This window comes from Fringilla coelebs, assembly GCF_963513975.1.
Source record: "Fringilla coelebs genome assembly, chromosome: 1".
Taxonomy (NCBI): Eukaryota; Metazoa; Chordata; class Aves; order Passeriformes; family Fringillidae; genus Fringilla; species Fringilla coelebs.
The window spans coordinates 40,733,341-40,758,719 of NC_140028.1; the positions used below are offsets into that span (position 1 = coordinate 40,733,341).

Here is a 25,379-nt window from a genome sequence, read left to right on the forward strand (position 1 = left end):
CTTTGCATAGTGATTAGTAGTGAAATACTTAAAGAGGCTGTGCCCAGGCTCAGGTAGTTGTGGTCTCTATGGCTCAGGGTAGGAGCCCTGGAGAACAGACTTCTGTTGGCAGTGTCCTCTTATAGATATGCAGGTTGCCTGAGATAAGTGCTGAATCAGCTGCAGCCTGATTTAGGAGCGAAGAGCTCATTTCCCATTGAGAGGAATGGAAAGGCTCCTTTACACCCGTAAGGTTCCACTTGTAGAAGTTGAACAAGAGGCTCTTCAGTGGAAGTAGCAGTACATTGAAAACTTTGTATGGACTTTAATCAAGCATAGTTGGTTAGATGAAGAGTAGTTAAAAAATGACAGCATTTATCTTGTTTCTCATCTGCCTTACTCCACTTGCATGTTTGCTCAAGCAGGTGTTGCAGTACTGGGATACAACTAAGGCTTCAAGGTTTGTTTCCTCCACCCCAAATCTCTAATCTTAATGTTAAAAAGCTGAAATGAGCTGTATCCACAATAAATTTTTCAGTCTGACTGAAAAATTTCCGTGGGCTTTTACAAGCCAGGATACACTCTGATAATCTGTGCCAATATACCAGGGAGCAAATAGCTGCTCTATGTCAAATGCTTTTACAAATCTGTCATCTTTTCCTCTCTCTCAATTTTTACAGGAAAATCATCAGCGTGTTTGCATCTTCTTTGATTATGCAAAACGTGGTAAAAACACTGCATGGTCCTATTTTCTGCCAATGTTGAATCGACAAGATCTCTTCACTGTGCATATGGTAAGTTTTAAATGAACCTGCCTCTGAAGATGGTAGAGAAAAATTCTGGCTCTCTTTTCCTTCAGGAGATTTTGGAATTTGAAACTAAACTTCTGCCTGGACTGGAAAGTTTTCTTCTTGCAGTCTAGATGAGTCATTCTTAGTAAAAGTTTCACCTAACAACATTTTAAAAAACAAAGTTACATTGTTAGTTGGCATTGGTTTATTTCTGGGAGATTAGGGCAGGTTTTAAAAATTCAGAAAAGCAGGGGCTTTAGAACGATAAGTACAGTAAAACATACCTGAAAATCTTTTATGACAACTGCAGTTCAATGCTGTGCAAATATTCACGTGCCCTCTGAACACAGAGAAGCTGTGAGACAAGCAGAGGAGGAGGAAAACACAATTCTTATCTCGCTTGCCGTGCCTCTGTTGCGCTAAGTAGAATGCAATATTGAGATTGTTTACCCAAAGTGAAGATGTTTTGTTCCCTTGGCCAAGAAGTGTGTGTGTGTGGGACTGTCATGGGACAGTCACGAGAGAATCAGAGATGAGTGCAGTTCTGTGCAGTTGTGAGCAAGGGTGAGTGCATGGCAGATTCAGTTTAGATGAAGTGTACACAGTATAGTAGAATAAAGTAATTCATTAACCTTCTGATGATTGAGTCAGATGCATCATTCTCTCTCCACTTCATTGGAGTCGCCTTTGATTTACAATACAAATATTAGAATTTAAATTCTCATCTTGTGCAAAGGAAATATCTACACCTTGATGAACCTTATTTTGTCATATGCTCAGTTTATCAGCTGACTCACTGGAAGTGTAGACTGAGAAACAGAGAACTGCTTGACGTTGTTCAAGTGCTGCTCAGCAGCAGCTAAAACATTGATACATTACCAGCACTGTTTTGGATACCTGTCTAAACCACTGCATCATCTGGACTGCTATGAAGAGAATTAAGTCCATCCCAACCAAACCCACAGCCATGTGCAGTGTATTGTTTCTGCTATGTTTTGACTACTGTTTGCTACTCCTGTATATGGAATAGGTTTTCTGGAATCTTAATATTTTCTTCTGTTGTCAGTGGTGAGAACTGAATATTTCATCTCAGCAGTTTGTTTTTTTTTGTGGGCCGAAAATGCATTTGTATTACTGTAAATTCCTAGTGGACACCACAGTTTCCCACAGTGAAACTTATATTGTGGCTTGAGGAAGAGAAAACTGCACAACTATGAATTTTTCTACGCTGCATATGTTTGTGCTGGAATGATATGGTAGAGTCAAATCAGAGACTCAAACTAGAACCCCACTACCTGGTCTGCATTAAGTTGTGGGGGCAGAACTGGCACAAGGATCTCAGGACACTGAGAAAGCCAGGCTGTTTGCCCTGGGGTGTGGCCAGTGCAACTGTGGTTGGGGAGGTACTGCAACTTGAACAGTGAGCTGGCTTGTTCTCAAGAAAAATGTCAGGCTTGATTTATTTATTTATTTGTTTGTTTAATCTGGTTGACTGCGTGGATATGAATCAGTTTTCTTGATGTAGCTGAGGGAGGAGGTGGCTGGGGTTTTTTATTGGCCAATGAAATTTGTTTTGTGATTTTTTTTGGTGGTAGTGCTACTGAAGATCCATCCTGCAAAACTGCAGTTTGAGCAGTCAGACAATGCTGACTGCCCAAATAGGCAGGTAAAGCATAATTTTTAGACTCTTGCAGTGCAACTATTTAGTCTCCCTGGAATGGTGGTTTTTAAACATATGGTATAGAAATTTTGATGGTCAGCATTTCTCTACTCAGATTTGTGTTATTCAGATATTGTTTTCTTTAGATACTGCAAAAATATACAAATAATCTAACAAGACACAGAGAATATTATGTGAAGTGGATCCACTAAGTTTACTGCCTTATTATACCTTTTAGTGCAGTGCATGTTTTTTTAAAGTACATGAATGTTTTTAAACCCAAATTTTAGGATTGTGTGGTTTTTGTTGGGTTTATTTTATTTTTCTCCTTACTATGCACACTGGGAGCTTTATGATGCCACATCATTAGACATCCCGAGGTAGATAAAAATAGTCATCCTCTGTGTAGGCACAAATTCTGCTAAGCATAAATGGTCTCTCCTTCAGGGGCTGTGTAGCAGTTTTAACTCAGAAGAATTGTTGACTAGAGAGTTAATATCTTGTGTTTTAAAGCTGGAGGGATTTTTTAGGGTGACTTACTTGCATTAAGAAGGGGATCTTCTTTAATTTTAGTGTAGTGATTGTTGTTCCAGACTCACATTTGTAATCCCTTTACAATCAGTGGTGGTGGTGCTGCACATGTGAATGCAGTAAGGTGGAAAGGTGGCTGGAATAGTGTCCTCACTGCATTGTGGAACTGTGTGCATGCAAATGAACCCCTGCTTCAGTAATTTCTTGGTTACACTGTCTCTTTATATGTAAGCTGGCTCAAATGCTTTTGCAAATCAACTGCAGGCTGCAATGTAGATTTACTTCAAATATAATTTGGGAAGTCTGATGTAGAAATATACTCTTGTTTAAGTATTCTTAAAGCCATAGGCATCATGAAAATTTCTAACTTGACCACATTTTTACTCTCCAACTTTGTTCTTAAATTGTACCTTCCATTTTACTTTTCTGGTCTTCTTTTTCTGGACTTGAAACTTCTCCCTTCTTGAAGATGACTTCCTTCAGTTTAAGTACAAAAAACCTTCAATACCATGTTACCATTTGTATTGTCATATGCCATAGTTGCTTAAATCAAGCCTGCATGTGTTAGGCCACCAAGTGTCTTGTCTTGCTTTTGATTGATTTCTGACTCAAGTAGTTTCCTACAGCAGTAGCCCATTGACAGCTTCCCTCCATCTCCTTCTGAGTTCTTTATTGGTGCCTTGTGAACTTCAACAGCTACAGGTAACTGATAAACAGGCACAAAGAGTCCCCTACATAGAAAACAGGTAGATTTCAGTAAGGGGCTAAATTTTATCCAAAACTGGTTTCCACAGTTTACAGAACTTCTCTCTGAATTCTGAAATTGCTGTGTTTGAAAAATTGGTTTATTGCATTCTTTTTCAGGCAGCAAGAATTATTGCCAAACTGGCTGCTTGGGGGAGGGAGCTTATGGAAGGCAGTGACTTGAATTACTATTTCAACTGGATTAAAACTCAGCTTAGTTCACAGGTAAAAAGCTGCTTTTGTTTAAACTTTATAGTAACTTTGGAAAATTTTCTAAAGAATATGAATGTGTAAATGTGCAAACAAGAGGTATATGTTTGGTTTTGGTTTTCTTTTTAATGATATTTTACTTTGTAATTTTTAAAGCTAAATGTTCTTTATTCAAGCACTTAGTTTTTAACTTAGTATTTTAAGTGTTTTACTCCAGTCTTTGAAATATATATTAATAATGAAGTTTTTTGCCTTTTCTGTTGGTTAATTTTTCTTCTCAACACTGAGAAAATATGAGATGAGAGTTTTTGTCTTGTATCTACTATTTTGGCTATCAGAGTTTTTTGCTGGGAAGAAAAGTAACATGGCAGCAGAAACTGAATATCAGAACCTTTTTCCAGTTTACTGTAGTACAAAGCCTTTACTTTTAGTCCTGTGTCTTGAAGCTGAATAAATTCCAAGTTACTTGGACAGTGTTTTTATAGTATTGGCTCCGTTTGAACCACTAACTTCTGGCTTGTCCTTCAAAGATGAATCATTCTCCTTTGCATTAATTTCTGGACATTTTTCCTATGAAACACAGTGATTTGTCACTCATTCCTTTTAGTGCTGTAGCAGAAGTGGATTCTGGAGAGCTGAGAAACATGCAGTAGATTTATTAATGGTATATTTTTCATGGGTTTCTAAACTGGGCTTATTAAAAAGGAATTTTATTTTTTTCTGCTGGAAGGAGAATCTTAAAGTTGAAATTTCCTTCAGAAAGGTGCAAGAGTACAATTTTCAAATTCTAAGATAAATAAATGTCTTGAATAAATTCACACTTAAATAATTAAAAATGTTGATATACCAGATCAGTTCCAAGCTAGTTCTTCTAGACATGAAGTGTGTGTGGGAAATAAGTGCAATATATTATGGTAATATATTAAGCAGGAAAAATATCTAATAGAGTCTAATTTTTTTTTTATGACTAGGATGAAAGAAACTTGGTAACAGCTGTTCCTTAAGGGTGAAGAACTACTGATTTTAAGCATTTATTTTTTTCTTTTCCTAGAAACTACGTGGTACAGGGGGTTCTGTGGATTCAGGAGCAGTCTCCACAAGTGATGTGAGTATATCTTTGAAATCTGTCCATCTGCTATTTTGGGCAGGTGATGTTCACTCCTCGGATTAAGGTGCAGATCTCTTCTGGTGCCAGTGATAAGAAGTACTTGGAATCAGAACTGTACAACAGAGTGCCAGGTGATGGCGCCAAGAAACAAAAGTATTTTTAAACACTTCATTTCACATAGAATATTGGCCGTGGAAGTGTATATTTTACAAGTTAGTCTTGTTAAAGCTGTTGATGTATTTAGGATTCTTTTTGTTAAAGCCTGAAAAAATGATATCAAATTAATTTAGTATTTAAATAATTTTAAGTCCCTGACTTGGTAATCTTAGAGGTCTTTTCCAGCCCAAATGATTCTGTGATTCAGTACTGTCTGTTTACTACTGAGCTGTTGGACTTGTAGAAGAAACCTGAAACTGAGAAGCTTTTGGGTGTTGTGCTATGCAGAACTCAGAAAAGGGCACATCAGATTTTAATGCTGATATTGCCCATAAACCACTGTAGCATGAAATTGCAGGAGTGCTTTCAAAGCTGTGAGCTTTTCATATCTGAATAGCTTGAATTCAGAGGAAAACAGATTGTCCTTTTTGCATCAAGGTTTTTTTAAATACTGAATTTCATGTAGCTGTAAAAGCTGCTGAGCTTCTATTGAGGTGAACTGTGGCAGTATAAAAAATGCAAATTATCATCCTGACTGGATTTTCTGTGGTGTTGTGGCATGATGAGGCAGTTTATCATAGTTGTTGAATGTGGAGTACAATTCAGTTTGCTCTTTCGTTCGTTTTACAGCCTGAAAGTGGTTACAGTTTCTCAGAAGATTTAACTTGAGATTTGTTGTTCTTCAAAGTGTAGTCATGGCTTTAAAGTGTTAGCTTCCTGTAGAGGAGAAATCTCTTAAATTATCCCATCTGGGGTTTAAACTAGAAAGTATGCAAGACTGTTGTTCATGACTATGGGTAGGGCATAAAACAACGGCCTGAGCATATAAGTTGAAGTTTTTAAGTATTTCGTGTGCAGATCTGTGTTCCATAGTGTTAGGTTTCATTAGACTGACAGCCCTCTGTCATACAGCCATAAAAAAGTATATAGTTCTACAGCACACAGCATCACTTACTATGAAGCCATGAGCTCCTCTGATGTGCTCAGAAATCAGTATTCATTGCACTGTGGCACTGCATGGATGTACTGTGCCATGGCAGGGACCCAGAGCAACAGAGTGCAAATATGTTTTAGATAATTAAAGTGGGTAAGTATTGTCTTAACTTCGTTAGTGTTTGGATTTCAGATCTAGCTTAGGCAGGATTTTCAAGCAGGTCCTGGCTAATTTCAGAGTAAATTAGAGATGCAGTTGTAGCATTTTATACAGGAAATGAGAACTGGAATCTCTTAAGAAGTTTGAATTATAATGGTGTTGAAAGACAATGCTTTTATGACACTCTTTAAAAAGAAAACTCCAAGTTCACTGGGTTGGTGATCCAGATAAATTAATGCATTATTTGGAGTGGGAGAGCTGTCTGTGTGTTTATAGCTGTTTTATTTGCATGGGGTGTGCAAATGAATACTTTCACAGGGAAATTGATGTTCTAGATGATTTGAGCCCAGATACACAGACTTAGGTTTTGCATAAAGGACTTGAATCTCTCCAGAGAGACACAGAATGAGTTACTCTTTATTTTCAATTCTGTTTATTGCCTCCTTTCTTTTCATATGGGATTGCCTAACTTCTGTACTTCATTGAATGTTGGAAAGGTTTGATCTTGTATTATGTGAGTGAGCTACCATGAGACTTTCAAGGAAAAGGCTTATAGGGAGGAAAAAAGCAAACAACATTTTATCAGCAGCATATCTGATTAATATATGGTTAGTATTAGTGAAGGTAATGCTAACAATTGAGTAAGCAGAGGGAAAAACATGCTCTGGCAATTTTATTCAAACAAAAGACAGCTTTCATTCATAGATACTGAAGGAAGGCATGTTCAAATGTTCTGATAATGTAAATAGTATTGCTTGCATAACACTTCTTTAATATTCAGAACTCTCTTCTTTTATGCCAGTAAAGCCTAACTAGGGAAACTGTACTTCAGCTCTTACTACCTGACTCTTCTGGTAAGAAGTGTTCTTCTTTTCACCCAGAGTTCCCAGTATGTACAATGTGTTGCTGGATGCCTGCAGCTGATGCTCAGGGTCAATGAATACCGCTTTGCATGGGTAGAAGCAGATGGAGTAAATTGGTGAGCACCTATTTTATTTCAATTTATATGGATATACATGCACTTAGTATTACATTCCCCAGTGACCTTTTATTGGAATACAGCTCTCTTGTAATAGGCAGCTGTTCTGTTTGCCTAGAAAAGAGATTTGTTTTCAAACATGAACAGAGTCAAATGGACAAATGAAGCTTGCACTGTTGAGGCATTGATGCAACTTCCTTGTTCAAGAAGAACTGTTTAAGTTGTATCTGAACAGGAATATAACCATTTGTCTTCAGCTGAAGAGGTTCCGTTTAATTTTTTAATAGAACAAGGACTAACAAAATGAGTTTCTGCTAATCGTCCTAGTCTTTGAGTTTGGAATTGTTCTGTCTGAAAATATTAGTGAAAGGAGAAACATTTTCTAGAGCTAAGACTAATTTTTTTTCCACATATGGCTTCAAGTAGGTCTCTCTTTTATCCAATTCTCCTAATAATTAGCTTTGCATTAGGCTAGGATTTCAGCACTAATCTTATTTAAAAAATGCTTGCCTATAAATAATTTTTCTGCCATCTATGCCTCTACTGGGGATGATTGGTACATAATTTGCACTTTAATGAAAAATATCCCTTTATACTGAAATGGAGAGAAGTCAAGGTTCCTAGTGAAGTAAAATTTCGGGTGATATTCCTGTGTGTCAAGGTGACACTGCTGATACCAAGGAAGCTTTTTAATCAAGTATTAAAGCATTACAATAAGCCTGTGTTTCACCATGTTTGAACTGGTCTTAAGCTTGATAAGAATGATTTTGAATCTAGATTCTTTTTAAAATTTTAAATTGAGTTATCTATTTCAAAATTGACCTGTAAATTGCTTATTAAATTTTCAGAACTGCAGCTGAGCAAACCTTCTGCATGATGTCTTCTTGAAGATCTTGTGGTGCTATTGTTTTTCTAGCAGTATTTTGTATATTTGTGTCTATGAGCCATTTTCTGAGAACTTGCTGTTAAAAAATGAATACTTCAGCTCATTTCAGACACTCCTGTGGACAAGTACAATTAAGGAACGAGGTTCAATTTGTGTAGATTTTGTTCCATTTATTTCTTCTTAAGTCTGAAGGATAGCTGTGATTTTTCTGTTTATTCCAGAATGACAAATAACACTTTAAACATACCAGTAGAAAAACTCTTGGTGAACCAGAAGATGGATACAGTACCACATCAGTTCAAGTGTAAAAAGCTGCTTTATGGCTTTAAGGCTAATGAGGAAAAAAAACCATCTCTTTAAAAGATGGCTTTCTGAACAAGCTGCTTATACAATGATAAATAGTGATGCAGGTTACTGTGAAGTGTGTGTTGTATGCTCAACCTCAGCAGCTCTTTCCAATAAGTTTCTTACCATTTCTTTTAGTGTTTCAGATTGGAGCAATGCAACCTATGTAGTCATTATTTAAAAATTAAATGTGTACTGCGTCAATTTTTTAGCATCATGGGCGTCTTGAGCAACAAATGCGGTTTTCAGCTGCAGTATCAGATGATTTTCTGTGTGTGGCTGCTGGCATTTAGCCCTCAAATGTGTGAATATCTTCGTCGGTACAATATTGTCCCTGTGCTGTCGGATATTCTTCAGGAATCTGTCAAAGAGAAAGTAACCAGGATCATCCTCGCAGCATTTCGGGTGAGTACCTGTTGACTGCAGTCGTGCTGTGCTTCTCTCACAAATTCCTAGGTTTCAAATGTCACTGATGAACAGTTATTTCTGCTAGACCATATCAATAAGCTGATTGAAAACTTAACTCTCGGTTTTTTGGGTTTTTTTGTGTGTGGTTTTTTGTTAAAATTTTTGGGGTTTTTTGTTGGCTTTTTTGTCTTTTTTTTTTCTTTTTGTAAACTTGAGTTTTTGCTAGAGGTAATATGCAGGCTACCTCTCGTAATAAATATTTGCTATTCAATGCCTTCTTAAAATAAGCTTGACTAAAAAAGAAATGTAAACACAGGCACTAGTGATTTCTCTTTTTTTAATTCAAGGTTTTTTCTTACCAGTACTACTGTAAAACCCTGGAGTTACTAATAGCTGATAAATTTTATCTTATGAAGCTTTAATTAATAAAGTATTATTTTGAATGCATATGTTTGTCCAACTGAGAACTTACTTTTATTTACTACTAGTCGAAAAATCTTTTCTTGGTGGCTCTGTAAAAGCAGATGAGAATACCCATGTAAGAGTGATTAGTTGGCTAACTGTGTCTGTGTTACCTGAAAATTCCTGGTCCTCTATGAGAGAATTGAATTGAGTACCTAGGCTTGATATTTTTACTGTGAGAGTACCATTTTAGGTTCATGGATGCTGCTAGTCTTATGTGCATGCTTGCCAAGTGTCTTGTGAGTAATACAGGAAAGCTGTAGCAACTTGTAATGCTGTTTTCAAGCAGCACTTGGTATTCCTGAGTAGGAAATGCATGTTTTGGAAGCTGTTTGTTTTCCTGGATGTTCTAATAGTAAGTGTTGCAAGCACATTACACTGGGGAGAGGGAAATTGTGGCTTACTGATTTGCTGATTAGCAATGATAAGCTCTATCAAAGTGCTTACTCTGCCTCTCTGTCTGGAAACATCTGCCACTGAAATATTTCTGGATAAGCCAGATCATAAGAACCTGCTGTTTGTCTTGTTGAAGGAGTACAGTGGTATGAAATCTTCAGTAGGAGCTGTTCTTACTATATTTTTACTATTCTTATTCTCTTGATATTGTAGTGTTCTTAAAGATCTTTATGTTAGGATTAAGGAGGGACATATAGAAAGACAAATTGGAAAATATATTTAAAAGAGAAAAAGAAGCTGAGAAGTTCAGCAGTCAATATCCAGTTTCTTCCTGTTCTGTTCTCATAAAAAATAGGGGAAATAATTGCTAGTTCTTAGATCTACTGTGTTTTGCAAGAGGAGATAAAAATGAAGCTAATTTTTTTTTTTTAATTAAGGCTAAAAAAGAATAAGTTGTTTCTGATACAAGCTCGGGGGAGTGTAACTTAGCTGTTTCCTTTCTCCAACATTAAGGACTCGTGTTGGCGTGAAGATGAGTTGTTAACTGGCAGCCAGAAACATAATAGATTAGAAATTAGACATCAGAGCTGTGAGTTCTGAAGCAAAATTAATATAGGTAGCAAAGGAAAAGTAGTCCTTTTCCTGTATGAGATGCCACAGTTCCTGGGGGGAGAGGGAATTGAATAAAAGACTAGGCTTGATGATTCTAGCATTATGGATTCTAGCAGTCTGTCTATGCATTATGGAAAGTGCTCCATGAATCTTGGCAACTTGGATGCCCTCTCTACCTACTACTTCTCCTAATTTGACATATTTCACTTTTATGTCAAGTTTATTGCCTGAAGTATATAACTGCAAATGTAATAATTTTTTCTATAAAGCAACAAGTATTGGGCACTTCTCTCTCTTTGAATCTACTGTTCTCTCCACCTATTATTTTATCCCCTCATTTTTCATACTTTTATCCCCTTCTACATCTGTTTCCTGCCTAGAACTGTTCTTATACCTTAAGATTTTGGTTTTTATTACTGAGTAGCTTACTGATCCATTCCATATAGTCATATGTTTGTGTTTTTACTTTGTTAACATACCCTTTCAAATTCACTATGAAAAGCTTGAGCATCCCACTATGGTATGAGGTAGGTAATAATATTGGGAATAGCTTCCACATCTGCTTGCAATTAGCTTAACTAGGAGTTCTCTGGAACCTTTATCCACCTGCTCCTGGAACCCCTTGAATTGTCTAATTTAAGGTTCATTATTTTTTCATTTGATATCATTAGCAGTTTTAACTCTTAAGTAAATTAGCATTACTTTCTGTGAATTACCTTTTAGCTCTCTTACTGAAGTAGAAACTGGGGTGCCTTTTTTCTGCACATTAAAGCTAATTGTATATGGCCATTAAAAGCAGTAATATGACTTATATTTAGTTTTCAAGTTTTAAAATTGATTTGGAGTGTTCTGCTTCAGTAACTTATAGGATGCTTGATATAAAAGAACCTCAAGTGTAATAGTTTGGTGATGAGAGTGGTGCAAATTCCTCTTGTATAGTTTCACTGCTTATTTTTGACAGATGTTAAGTCCTATTTATATGAGCACCTGTTCTGTTTATTTAGGACTTTGTCTTTTGTATGAAATTCATGTTTTCAGCTTTATCAAAAAGTGCAGGTGGCCAGCTCTGATTGAAAAATATAATTGAAAGCTGATAAAATTGAGTAGAAATGTAATGAATTAGATGATATTGGAACTTGACTACTGCATTCTGTGCCAATACTTCCAATCTTACCAACAAGCTTCTGTTTAAGTAAAAATGTCTAGTTGGAATATTCCCAAACTTGAAAAGAGCTGATCTAATCCAGATGGTAACTTTGAATTGGAAATAAGACTTCAGGTTACTTTTTTTAAAGGCTCTCTGCCTTATGTTATTGCTGCACAGAAAACTAAAATGATAATCCAATATAAAAGTGGCTGTTTATGGTGGAGGTTTTGGTATTTGAGATATAAACCTGCCTTTTTTCTTTGGATAGTGTTTGTAGTCACCTCAGTTTCATGTGGAAAATATTCAAAACAGGTGAATTAGTACTTTCTGTTATTAAAGAAGAGATTATTTCAGGAAGTGGTCAATTTTGCGACTTAATAATTTAAAAAGTTCCAGTAAGAGTGTTTCTTTAAAATACTGCTTTGTTTCAAAGTAGTCTGTTCTTAAACAAAATAAATACATCTTTACTTCCCTAGAATTTGTTAGAGAAATCTACTGAGAGAGAAACTCGACAAGAATATGCTCTTGCCATGATTCAATGTAAGGTTTTAAAGCAGCTAGAGAATTTGGATCAGCAGAAATATGATGATGAAGACATCAGTGAAGATATCAAATTTCTACTGGACAAGCTTGGTGAGAGCGTGCAGGACCTTAGGTATGCTATGCAGTGTGCACTTTAAAAAATGCAGTTAGGTGAATGTTGGTAGAGCCTTTTGTTTTGTAAGGCTAAAATATCTACAGAATTATGATATGTAAATGCCATTTAGTGAGATAGAGCATAGGAGATGTGCTGGTTGTTAGTTTCCTATTGTATGTCAGTATTTAGAGACTGAATAGAAAATAAACAGAAAACAAGGTTTTCACTTATATATGTTATCTTTGTAATTGAGAAATTGTTAAAGGACTTGAAAGTGATCTTAAAGGATTTCCAGTCATAACTGAAGTCTACCTGATTAGAATAATTTCTACTGTCCAGATTAACTGAAGTTTTTGCTAGTGTTTACCTAGTTCTTGGTCTTGTGCCTAAACTGAAGTGCATATCGTAGGTAATGTCAAAGGTTTAAGTGGATGAAAGGTCCTTGACTGGGGAAGTTAAAACATAAAACCCCAGCAAAACAGAGAATTAAATTCCAAAATGTTGCATTTGCGTGGCTTCGGTTTTTTCTTTCTAAAATTTGTTTCCTGGGAATAGTGTTTTGGGGTGGATAGAAGGTTGTGTTTGAAAACAATTTTTTCTTCTTGCCTCTCATGCATTTTCTTACTTACCAAATGGTGAGACAGGGAACAATTCTCATACTCTGCAGAGTACTGACTTCCAAATGTGTCATAGCAATTTGAGCTCCAGCTTAGTTAGGGACAGGCTTCGGCATATGGTTCAAAGTGTTTGTAGAAGCTTGGCCAATATCTAGGTCTTGTGTTGCAGCTCCTTTGATGAATACAGCTCTGAGCTCAAGTCAGGAAGGCTGGAGTGGAGTCCTGTGCACAAATCTGAGAAGTTTTGGCGGGAGAATGCTGTAAGACTAAATGAGAAGAATTATGAGCTACTCAAGTAAGTTTTCAAGTCATGAATAATGTGATCCTTGAATATTTTCTGTGTTTAAATGAACCAGAATCTAATAAGAGTTTTACATTTTAACACAAAGTCAAGAGTGAAAGCAAGTCAAAACATCCTGCTTATTTTAAAATGAGTAGTTTGCTGTGTTCAAAACCAGAATTGTTTATTTGCTTTTACTGGTGAAAATGTATTTATGATATAGGGAATATTATTAGTTTAACTTGCATGCAGGTTTGATTTGATTAAAAACATGTTTTTACTGTATCTTAATCTTAGATTTGTGTTGTGTGGTGATGTTGATCTGAGTAATGAACTCCTGTCTTGGATGTTTGGGAGTTGAAAGTTATGGTACTGTTCCATGAAAAATTTTGCAATGTGTGTATTTTGTGTTGGGACTGTGTTTGGAGTATATAGATTGTTAGATGAAGTGAACCTGAACTCATATTTATTTGCAGTCAAGGACTGGCTGTCTGGCATATGAAACTACGTCCTGAAATGATGCCTGGCTCTTGTCATTAACTGATAACACATGGTGTTCTTTCAGTTCAGGGCTTGCTAATAAGTGCCAGATCTAACAGAAATCAGGAGGTCAAATGGAGCATGTGAGATGTTAGAAGACATGGCAAGAGCAAGGTGATCCTGAGCTTTATGTGCATTTTGGCTGGCCTGACACCTTAAAAAAATTCTGATAAATTCTTCCCTGAGTGCATATTGTTGAATATGTAGGATTATAGACTTAAAAATCTTAGATGCTGACAACTGTGGCATGAAACTGATGTTGAGGCTTAGTATTTCCTGTAGCGATTACAATGTTTTGCTGTATTTATTTCTCCTGATTCTGAGACTTAATTTCTTGCATTTCTGCTGCTACAGACAGTGATCTTCAGTAGTTCTTGACACACCCCTAAGTGTCAAAAAAATCCCTCAAAAACCCAACACCAAACCAAACAAACCAATCTTCAAAAAACCCACCCACCTTCCACCACAACATAATAGGGAGATTCTTGCACCTCAGAACTTCATTTTTTGCATTGTAAGGCATTTGACAGGCAGTCCTTATTTTCTTTGAGCCATATAATTTTATTTTTCCTTATCTGCCTGCCTATTAGTTTTTTAAATCTAATACTCTCACACTACTGTTAAAAATAATTGTTTTCATACCTTCTGCCATTATTGCCTGCTTTGATGTATTTTGTCCAACATCATTATATGGGTCTTTGGTGTCTACGGCTTAGTGTTATGGTTCAAGTTTCTGCTTCCTCTTCTTGTCAAAAGGAGGAGTTCTCTTCATTGAGAAGTGGTTTTCCTGTCACTTTCTGGCCTCTAGGGAGGCAGTGGCTGTGGTAATTTAATTTTACCTGAATGTTCCTTTTTTTAATTCCAGTTGAATATTTAACCTACCAATTTCAGCTTGTTTCTAACTTTGTCTGATTAGAACACATTTGTCATCTCACGAAGCATAGAATACTCTAATTTTCCAGTGATCTCTATGTTTAACCTTTTCAGCTGTGCCTAACCTTCATAATCTGTGTTATTTTCTCCCCTTCTCATTACTGGCTAGAGAACAGTGTTGTAGCGGTTTTCCACTAAAGGTGGTTTAACTACTTAATTAAAAAATTCAGACAGTGTTAAGAGTCTAGAAGCTGTTTTATGCTTCTTACAGCTCTGTGTTTCTATGCATGCTATGAAAATAATGTGGCACTGGAGTAATTTGCGAGGAGCATAGCTTTCATCTCAGTCTTTGAGTTAGGAAAGAACTGCTTTTTAATGGAGCTTGTCTAGAACTCAGACTGTTGGTTTTGAAGCCAGAGTATAAAAAAGGGAGACATTTTGTGATCCTTGGTTATAGGTATTTGTGTATGTAGCTCACTAAACTGACTCTAGTGAATACTTTAAATAATTCTGTAATTAGATCAGGTTCCCAGTTTTGCTAACAACTGCTTTGTTTGGAAAAAGTTCTAGCTTTACTGTTTGGGTGACTTGTAAAACATTTTTATGCTTATGGGCTTTGTTATTTTAAGTTATCACTGATTAAAAAACCATCAAGAAATAAGAAAAGCAAAACAAACAAAAAAAACCAACCCAAAGCCTGGGGCTTCATTGTTTCAAATTCTTTCCTAGGATCCTGACAAAACTTCTGGAGGTTTCTGATGATCCACAGGTGCTGGCTGTAGCTGCTCATGATGTGGGAGAATATGTACGCCACTATCCCCGTGGGAAACGGTAGGAAAATGCCAGTATGTTGTTATCCTAGAAGGTAGCTGGAGTGTGTGCTGTGCCTGTGGCATTTTCTGCTTATTTATATTAAAATATGCTACAAAGAGACTGCAGGTTATGCTTAAGTTTTATTTATTGGGAAGATAAGGAAACAAAAACTAGATCAGATGAGAAACTGCAAAGTAGATCTTTACTTAATAGGTTTCAATGTCTCTTAACTGTGAAGGGAACCAATGATTAAAGTAAGTATTGAATACAATGTTTAGACTAAAGCAGAACCCAGGCACCAGAATAAATTGGAGGAACTATCAAGAGTTTAATCAAACATATAATTTTTCCTCTCTATGACTAATTGGACTGTAATGACTGGACTTGGGGTAGACATGGACTATTCCAGCAATGATAAAGACTGTTTTGTGACTTAAGACTACAGACAATTTTTTTTCCACAAACAATTGCTGGTGTAACTTCAGTTATGCACAGATTCAGTTTTCACTCTTCCTTTAAGCATGTTTTAGCCATTTTTGTGAAAGCTTTCATGTTCATTATAAACTCAAATTCCTGTTGAAATACACATGGACATTGCTATATTTTCCTGCTTTAAAAACCTGTGAGCAAAGATGTTTACTGAGTAATTGCACCTCTAAGGTAGAGACCATTGAAGCAGGAAAGAAGCCTTTGGTTTTTGCAGGAAGCTGGCTCATGACTTACACAGAGGCACATGTGACTTAATTTTTGTAGCAACGAAGCAGTCTGTTCCTGGTTTCTGCACAGGATTCAATGTATGTCATGGTTTAACCCCAGCTGGCAACCCAGGGTCCATATAGCCACTTGTTCTCTCTACAGCAGAATGTGGGAAGAGAAACAAAAGTAAAAGTGAAAAAAAAATAGTGTATTGAGAGAAAGACAATTTAATAGGTAAAGCAAAATAGGGAATTAATTCACTGCTTCCCACAAGCAGGCAGGTGTTCAGCCATCTCAGGGAAAGCAGGTCTTCATCATGAGTAATGGGTACTTGGGAAGACAAACACCATCACTTTGAATGGTTCCCCTCTTCCTCCTCCCAGTTTTATGTGCCGAGCATGTTGCCATATGGTATGGAATATCCCTTTGGTCAGCTGGGATCAGCTGCTGTGGCTGTGTAACGTCCCAAGTTCTTGTGCAGCCCCAGCCCCCTTGCTGGTGGGGTGGGGAGCAGGGACAGCCTTGGTGCAGTGCAAATGCTGCTCAGCAATAATGAAATCAACATTGGTTTTAGTACAAAGAGGAAAATACCTCAGGTAAAACCAGCTCAATAGATAAGATGACAACAGCCTTCTAGCCTTGTTGGGAATTTCATGACCTCTTCTTGTGCAGACTGCTGTCTTGACAGTAGTAGAATCATGGACAACAGACTGAAACTTCAGGCCATATGTATGCTAGGAAGCTGTGTTGACTCCAGCCCTTGCAATCTTGTAAGAACTGAAATGGTATTTGAAGGAGAGGCTTCATCCTTCAGTAAGGTGGAAACGAATAGTGCTGCAAGTGGCAAAGCTGGAGGACTGGCTAATGCTGGTTGTTCCTGCTTTGATCTGCTCTTTGTATGAAATTATTTTATTACATGTTTGGTATAATCTTTAGCAGTTAGCATGCATTTACCTGAATGTGTGGGCTAGTATGGTCATGTGGTTGTTGGACCAAAGCTATGAAACAGGATAAAGAGGACCTGTATCCTTCTGTCTGTAGTTGGGAAAATGTATAGCTGTTAGGACTGCAGCTCCACTTAGCTCCCAGGCTGTTAAGCCTATTCAGCAGTGTGCCAGCCTTCAAAAGAAGTGGTCATCAGCAAATAAAAAGTGTCCTAGAAACTGTTCTAACCCACGTTCTTATCTCAAATTCTAATACTTTAACTGCTTTCTGTGTACAGACTTGGCTTATTTAGCTTTCTGTTCCTTTGAACAAACTGAAGTGCCTCAATCTCTTTCTTCTAAAGAATTTAATTTGTAATCCAGTGTATTCTTACCAAATATGACTTCAGCAATTTTGGAACTAACTAAAAGCTTAAAATACCTATGGATTATGTGTCCATTCCAGCATAATAATGCATTTCTTACGTTTTTTTTGGTACGTAGCTGTGTACTGCTCCCATGTGTGATTGGTATTTCATACTCTCATTGCATGACTCACTTCAAGAAGGGATACAGTTCCTTGGTTTAGAAGAGAAGAGTTCAGATGTCCCAAATACTTCTGTTTCTGTTAAGTGTTTATTGTGAACTCCTAACTGGATCATCCTTTAGCCTTTGAAGACTGCAGAGATGAATTGGATACTAAAACTACTTGACTTCACCTGTTGGGCACAGTGGAGACCTAGAGCTACAGTTCTGGCTAATCTTTCCCTTTGTCTGACAAAAGAAATGTTTGTTAACAAGATACTGTGTTTTTTCATGGCTGTCTTCCAATGCTTAATTAATTTGAAGTTACTTTTAAAATTACTCTTTGTGGACGAAATTGTTGAGACAGTATCACTGTGGGCTTCTCATGAGGCTCACAAAGATGCATTTTCTGAGAGTGTAACAGCAGAAATAAAGTTTAGCACTGTTGCCTCCTGTCGCTAAAAATAAATGCAGACTGCCAGCACAGCTTCCATGTGGCCCACAGGTTATTGTTATGTACAATCAACACTTCGAATTTCTTGAATGCTATGAACATGGGCTTTGTATTTTACATGTATAAGAGATGGACACCTAAAGCCATTCTCTTCCTTAGCTGAGGATTCATAAAAAAAACTTGCATTCCCTTTTTCACCCTGGCTTTAAGATAAGTAGTGTGGATTTTATATTTGTTTTCTGCTATAACAGTCTAAATTGTATTCATTTGCCTATATCTGCTATGCCTTCTTTCTCCCTCTAAATGGGTCATGTTAAAACCTGAATCTTCAGCATCCAGAGACTTTTTTGAAATGACACTATTTTGACTTAGTGCAGTGATGTTATGGGGAGCAGTCACTGCAGAAGATGTGCACATATAACTGTTCCACTGGGCTCTATTACTTCTGTAAAATAAGCAGCAGTTGAGGAGAGGGGAAACTAAATATAGTGTTTTGGACACGTTTGCAACTTGAAGGAACATGATTCTCTGTGAACCTTCTTCACTGTTTAGACCTTTGGGTTAAACCCATGGCTGGGAATGATCTGTACCTGTAGGCAGCATTATGCAAGAATGATAAGTCTGTTCTTCAACTCCTCATGTTCTCAGCCAGAATTTCAGTGATGTATTGTCATCTGAAAGAGCCTATTACCATTTGTGATTATAGGCTTTTAACCTTTCATTTTGGTTCTTGCATTCTTCTATCATAAGGAAGCTTTTGAGTTTAATGCCTTTTTCACATCCTTTTGACTTTCTGAAAATCCAGTGGCTTAAGTCAGTCCTTTAATAAAGAAAAAATTATTATTTTTGTTTCATACTCTTGCCTTTGTATGCAGTGGTTTTATATTTAACTCATTAAAAAGGTGAGACTGCATAAGGCAGGCATAAAGGTTTTTTTGAATCTGTTACATTACTAATAATTTCTTGAATTCTTGGCAAGGATTTTCCAGCTTGAAACAATTCCACTTTTCTGAATCCATTCCTGCTTTATGGAACAAATGTTTGAATATTATTGGGAAATAATATTCCCTGTGGTCTTAAGGATAGTTTTGACTGAGTTATAAAATGAAATTGAAAATTCTCTTTTTCATCTCCATGCTATGTCTTCATACCTGTTCTGTAGTTTGCGAAAATGCATTGTGTTGTGCAGCAGAAATGCATTAATCTGGCCATGAAAAGAGCAGTACTACATGCAGATAGCTAATGCAAGCTTTAAATGGCAGGATGATATTAGGTTAACCCTCTAAAGCAAATGATAGTGTCTGCACAGGATAGCATGTTTAACTACTAAGTGAGAGAACCGATGTAAAAAACCATATGAAAGTCAGTGAGTAAATCAGCTTATATATTCCTTGCAAATTCTCTCCAAACTTACTGTTATGACAGACTGAAAAGCTGCATGTGAAGTCATCTGGATGGTGATACTTTTTCAGGTTTTAAGTGTCTTGCCTTCTACCAGTTTTATTAAGAAATAATATATTCATGGCAAGCAATACAAGGTTTCATCAGTATTTCATAGGGGTTTTGGTATAACTGTTAAAAAGCTAAGGCTGACTGTGGTGGTGAAGTTTGTAGTGAAAGATGCAGCTGAAGCATATTCTTTTTCTGGGAATGGTACCTAAACAGCCAGCTCTGCATCTTGTGCAGGAGTAGCTGTGGCTCTAGTACAGTTTGAATCTCAAAAAACACTATATGTATGAGGTGGGTGATTTAATAGGTCTTGGTGTGATTACAGGCATTCTTCTGTATGAGACGGTGCAGAAGAGATTGAGATTTTATTCTTGCAAAACATGAGTGACCTGGTTGTCATCCATTTATGGGGGGGATGGCACTACCTCTCCTACCTGATAATTGATAATGCTGTACCCTGCAAACCCTTTTCCAGAGTTGTGTAAAGTAAATAACCTTTTGTGAAAAGGGTTCTTTTCTTGATTATTTATTTCAAAGTAGCAAACAGGAGTCCAGTATAAACACTCTCTGTTGTTATTACAGAACACATCAGGTGGCAAATAAATAATTTTAATGAAATAAATATCATCTAATTTAAACTTAACTTCTTAATGCCTTGGATGAGAAGTGGTTGGATAGGATAGCTACCCAGAATTCAAAGTAATGTCAAAAAACTTGCTCCTCTCCTGTTTTTCAGAGTGATTGAACAGCTTGGTGGTAAGCAGCTGGTCATGAACCACATGCATCACGAAGACCAGCAAGTTCGTTATAATGCACTGCTGGCTGTGCAGAAGCTGATGGTTCACAACTGGTATGTGAAGTTTATTTAACATACTAATAACCATGAGAAATCTTTTTGTGGAGAGAGGATTCAAGACAGTAGATTTCTTTTAGGGGAGAAATATGATCTTTATGTGTTAAGGCAGCAGTTTTTAAACAGCAGATTAATATGATGCTTATGGTAAGAATTTAGTTTTTCTGTATATTTTGGAGGTAGTTGATTTGAGTAACTTCCTTACATGGGTGAATGTCACACAAATAATTCACTTGAACAATGTATTTTAGCTTAGGTTGGGTATTAGGAAAAGATTCTTCATCCAGAGGGTGATTGGGCACTGGAACAGGCTCCCAAGGAAAGTGGTCACAGCACCAGAGTTCAGAGTGTTTGGACAATGTTCTTAGACACTCTTGGGCTGGCTGTGTGCAGGGCCAGGAGCTGGACTTGATGGTTCTTGTGGTTCCTTTCCAAGGATTCTGTAATGATTCTATGAATTTATTTGAGCTGTGTGTGGAGTAGCAGAAATTTATGGGCTGATTGAGTAGTTCTCTAATAACCCTGAAGTCTTGGCAAGTTCTGCCACAGAGCTTGCTGATGTGTGAGGCTGCCTTTCCAACAGCACACAGGACCTTTATAGGGAAGCATTGAAGGGCTGAAGCTCTGAAAAACAGCCTGCATGAAGCAGCTTTATAGAAATTGCCGAACTAATTAGATATGCCAAGCATAAAGCATGGAGAGTTAAAAATACTAATTAGGAGTTTTTAATCTGGTTATTAATTATGAGTGCACCAGAGCTCATATTGTCAGTCTGGCATTGCCTTAAAGCTAGATGAAATACAGGAATACATCTGAGTACATTGGAACATAAGTGTTGAGATACAAAAAACTAATTTAATTTTGGATTTAAACAACCTTTTATTTCTGAAAAGCTTAGTGCTTGGACATATCTATAACATCTGTCAATTTTCTCACACTATGACAGAATGTGAACTTCTTGTAAGGCTGAGCAGAGATGATGCTAGCAGTGTGAAAGTGGTAGGGGAACATGGACTACTAAGCACCTTCTGACAGGTTAAGTCACCTCCTTGATGTGACAGGCTGGCTAAGTTGACAAAAAGCTCCCATTGTCTCTCTCTGCAGTGTATCATAGGTGAAACAAAGCAAATTTTTTCCCTTTCCTTCTGAAGAATATAGGTTTTAAGGTTTTAATTCTTATGCATGTTATATTCATTTTATCCTACTCCCTCTCTTAGGTGCTGTGCGAGCCTTCTGTAAAAGAGAAACGTGTTTAAATACCCTACTATGAAAATTCCAGCTAGTACTCTCCACCTGTAATGAGTACTTTGATAAATCAGAGGAAATTTTTGAGTGTGGAGATGGAGTCTAAACATATGGTCATGTTCAATCTAATTTTTGGTTATTATTGTATATTATACTCTACCCTGTTTCTTAGTTTAACACATTTTTTTTCTCACTATGCGATTCTGATACATTTGAAGCATTCTGAGTATTACAAACCAGCTGCTTTTAAATAGAAATTATAGCATGGAAAGTTTAGTTACTGATGCTGCCTTCTGCAGTAGGGATGGGCCTTATTTCATGTGTGTTCTGATGTCTTGAAAATCTGGTAGGAAGACCTTTGGTCTTTCTCCAGCACAAACCTCACTGGTAGGAAAAGTTTTCCTGAATGCCAAGACTGGCTTTTTCTCACTTTCAGTGAGAGACTACTTGTAAAATCATCACATCTGGTCTTCTAGATTTTTTTTAGTTTTTTAATGGTATGAACATTTCTGTGCCTCCTTTTCACAGTTTGTGAACCTTTAGACTTGAGACTGAGGGGGAGATGGCAAAAATACCTAGTTTCAGATCTTCAGAGGTGTCAGTAAAAAGAGTCTGTGTAACTTAGTGCCACTTCCAGATTCACATTGTCATCTCTGTAGGGAATATTTTCTCATTTAATTCATAGTGGAACAAGCCTCTGGGACATACTGTCCTTGGCTCTTATTTGACAAAGTAGTGTTCCCCCTGGCATGGACTTACAGCTTAAGTGAAGGAAATGACACACTGTTTGTATGTGGGATGTTAGATCTGTCTTTGTGTAGATCTGGCTTTTGATGAGTGTTGGGAGCTCTTCTGTTTCATTGCTGTCTCGTCTCACCACACAAGCTGAGTCCCCTGACTGCCACACACTGTGATTTAAGTGCCTACTTACTAAGCTTTGCATTGTCATAAGATACGTTATTCAGCAACTTCAAGGTTTTGTTTCCCTTGCTCTCCAGACCTGGGGAAACAATAAACATTTTTCCTCTTGCTTCCACTTATTCTGGAATTACAGTTATTTCACTCAAAGCAATTGTGTTTTTTTCCTTGAGTTTAACTGGCACAGAACAATTTGGCATTACTGTCTGTGACACGTGTGACAGAGGTAGTCAGGCTTTTCCTGAAGGTTAAGTGAGAGGAAGATTAGAAAATAAAGCTTTGCTCTGCCACAATAAGGCGTGGTGCAAGTGCTGTGCCTGGAGCTAACAAAGGAAAAGTTGTGGTGCTTGAATTGAGGGAATGCCATGGGGCAGCTGAAGTAGCATTCTGCCTAAAACACAGCTGTATCACTTGACTGTTAGCTTAACTTAGAGACAGTTAACTCCTAAGTAATTTGAGTAGTTCATTACAGGCTGCTCAACTGGTTTCCCTTAGGGGTTTTTAAGTCAGGGATTAATGGGGGGAAATCAGACTGTCAGGCATTCTCTTAAATGGTGAAGCTACATTGGCAAAAGCAGTAACTGCTGTCAGCTTTTCAGATGAGATAAGTTCAAGTGAAATATTCCAGTTACATTTGCATGTTAAATGATCATGCACTTGATGAAGCGAGGAGCAAAATTATCCTTATCATCACTTGCTGCCTGTACATGGGAATTAATCCTGAGTTTCAATTTGACTTGAATTGTGTTAGTCATGGCACCCCATGCTGGTAGTAAGAGCCTGTGTCGTGGGTTGATCCTGGGTGCACACTCCCACCAAAGCTGCTGTTATTGCTCTCCTCTGTGGCTGGACAGGGGAGAGAAAATACAACAAAGGATTCCTGAGCTGAGATAAGGACAGGGAGATATCACTCACCAAATCCCGTCACAGGCAAAACAGGCTCGAATTAGAGATAATTAATTGAATTTATTACTAACAATACCAGAGCAAGATAGTGAGAAGTAAATAGGACCTTAAAAGCACCTTCTCTCTACCCCTCCCTCCTCCCAAGCTCCGCCTCCTCCCCTAGGGCCTGCAGGTAGATGGAGTGGGGGTAATGGCAACTTTGTCACACATTGTTTTCTCCCACTGGTTAGGGAGAGGAATGCTTTCCTGGCTCCATAATGGGGCCCCTGCCATGGGAGATAGTTCTCCGTGAACTCCTCCAACATGAGTCCATCCCAGGGTAACAGCCCTCCCCAAACTACTGCAGCGTGGGTCACTCTTCTGCGGGGTGCAGTCCTTCAAGAACAGGCTGCTTCAGTGTGTGTCCCTCCACAGGGTCTCAAGTCCTGCCAGGAAAGCTGCTCCGGTATGGGCTTCTCTGTCCATGAATCTGCAGATCCTGGTCAGGACCCTGCTCCAGCACAGGCTCCTCTCAGACATTCACCTGCTCAGGCCTGGGGCTCCTGACCTCCTCCTTGATACTGACATGAAGAGTATGAGTATGTTGGCAGGTGCTAAACAGTGGGAGTTAGGATGTGTCACTTGAGTGTGATCAAGTATGGTATGGAAGTGGAATTCATAAAGGGCATATGGAATGAAGCAACAAATTGGACAATTTGAATACGCAACAGGTTCATGCATGGTTTTCTAAATGCATGGCCCAGACAAAATTACTTGCTCTCCATCTTTTAAAATGAGGAATTCTGCAGGGAGACAGTAAAAAATCTGAAACTGCCTAGGATTTGCATATGCTATATTTAGAAACTGTTACTCTACAGATAGCTTCTGTGCAATGGCTGCATTTGGGAGTGAGTAGTGCAGGGTGTAGTGGTTTTTAACTGGCAGCCATGAAGTTTGCACCCACCCTCACCCCTTATTTTTTTCCCCCATCCCAACACTGAGGTGTAGAATGCTTAATAGAGTAGTAGGCTTAAATCTGGGAAACAATACCTACAGGATAATGACTTCCACTATATTTATTTTTCCAGGTTCTTAACAGAAGTTAACTAAATGAAAAATTTGAGACGATAATGTCTCTGATAAAAATTAATCTTGTTTAAGAGAACAGTTCCTAGCTAGAATGAGACAAGTTAGGCAAAAATCCAATTAATTGCAGGCACACTTGATATCTAATGGAGTATTCAATCTTTTTATTTGCACACAAATGTGTATTCCTGTAAAACTTCATTCCATGTAGGTGTAGAGGCTGTTTTTTTTAATTTGGCATATGCTCTCTGGGATTCACAATGTGCTCATGTTTTCTGTCATGAGATCTCTACTCTTTGCAGAAACACTTTTTAATATTTCTAGAGCTCATGTTAGCGTGGAAGATATCAGACATTCTGCTCAGTTTGCATTTTCTTTTTTTAAAGAAATTGCTCGTTTTCATGAACTATGCTGAAAAACATGTCACCAAAGAAGTAACGTTTTAATAATTTACTTCTGATTAGTGTTCTTTAAAAATTTGATTTCCTGATAGGAAAATTCAGTGAAACACTATTGATGTTGGTAATCCTTACATAAAAAGCTCTTAAGTGTTGTAAGCAAAAAAATTCTTTGTAACTAGATCTGTTTAAATGTAAAACTGTTTTCAAACCACATTGCAAGTTTAGTCTAGTGGGTTTTTTAAATTCACGGAATGGCTCTGTGTGTTAGTTCATAGCATATTTTATAAGTGAAAAATGGCTGGTGCTTTGTCTCCCTAATACAAAGACACATATTGAGTTGGATTTCACAGTTTATTTTCTTTTAAAATCAAATGCTTAAGTAATAGCTTTGTTAAAAGAGCTCATTGATCTGATGTTTCTTCCTAACTTGTATCTGAAGTTGTGAACTGGAAGTCTAGAATAACTCTTTCTAAGATTCGACAAAACCAGGGAAACTGCTGAGACGAAAGGAGGTTCTTCTAGTGTCTCAGTTTGAAGACTCACCTTAATGATGCATTTCATGTTGTAAGGAGGGCTTCAAACCATGCTATGAGTAATGTTTTCAGTAATCATGATAATCTGTAGATTGTCTACTAATATTACTGCATTCAGCTGAAGAAAGGGCTCCATTTGGAAAC

The 25,379-nt window shown here is 37.4% G+C and overlaps 1 protein-coding gene across 2 annotated transcripts in view; it reads left to right on the forward strand.

Annotated features, from left to right (window-relative positions):
* ATP6V1H (ATPase H+ transporting V1 subunit H) overlaps positions 1-25,379 on the forward strand; it is a 48,265-nt gene that overhangs the window by 15,854 nt on the left and 7,032 nt on the right. The window contains exons 5-13 of one of the 2 annotated variants that reach the window (XM_084203108.1): positions 660-773; positions 3,826-3,930; positions 4,967-5,020; positions 7,154-7,251; positions 8,695-8,887; positions 11,984-12,162; positions 12,931-13,056; positions 15,184-15,285; positions 20,051-20,164. In XM_084203108.1, the coding sequence (XP_084059234.1) occupies positions 660-773; positions 3,826-3,930; positions 4,967-5,020; positions 7,154-7,251; positions 8,695-8,887; positions 11,984-12,162; positions 12,931-13,056; positions 15,184-15,285; positions 20,051-20,164 (1,085 nt within the window). The remainder of the gene's footprint in view (positions 1-659; positions 774-3,825; positions 3,931-4,966; positions 5,021-7,153; positions 7,252-8,694; positions 8,888-11,983; positions 12,163-12,930; positions 13,057-15,183; positions 15,286-20,050; positions 20,165-25,379) is intronic. The other variant, XM_084203109.1, reaches the window with a different exon arrangement.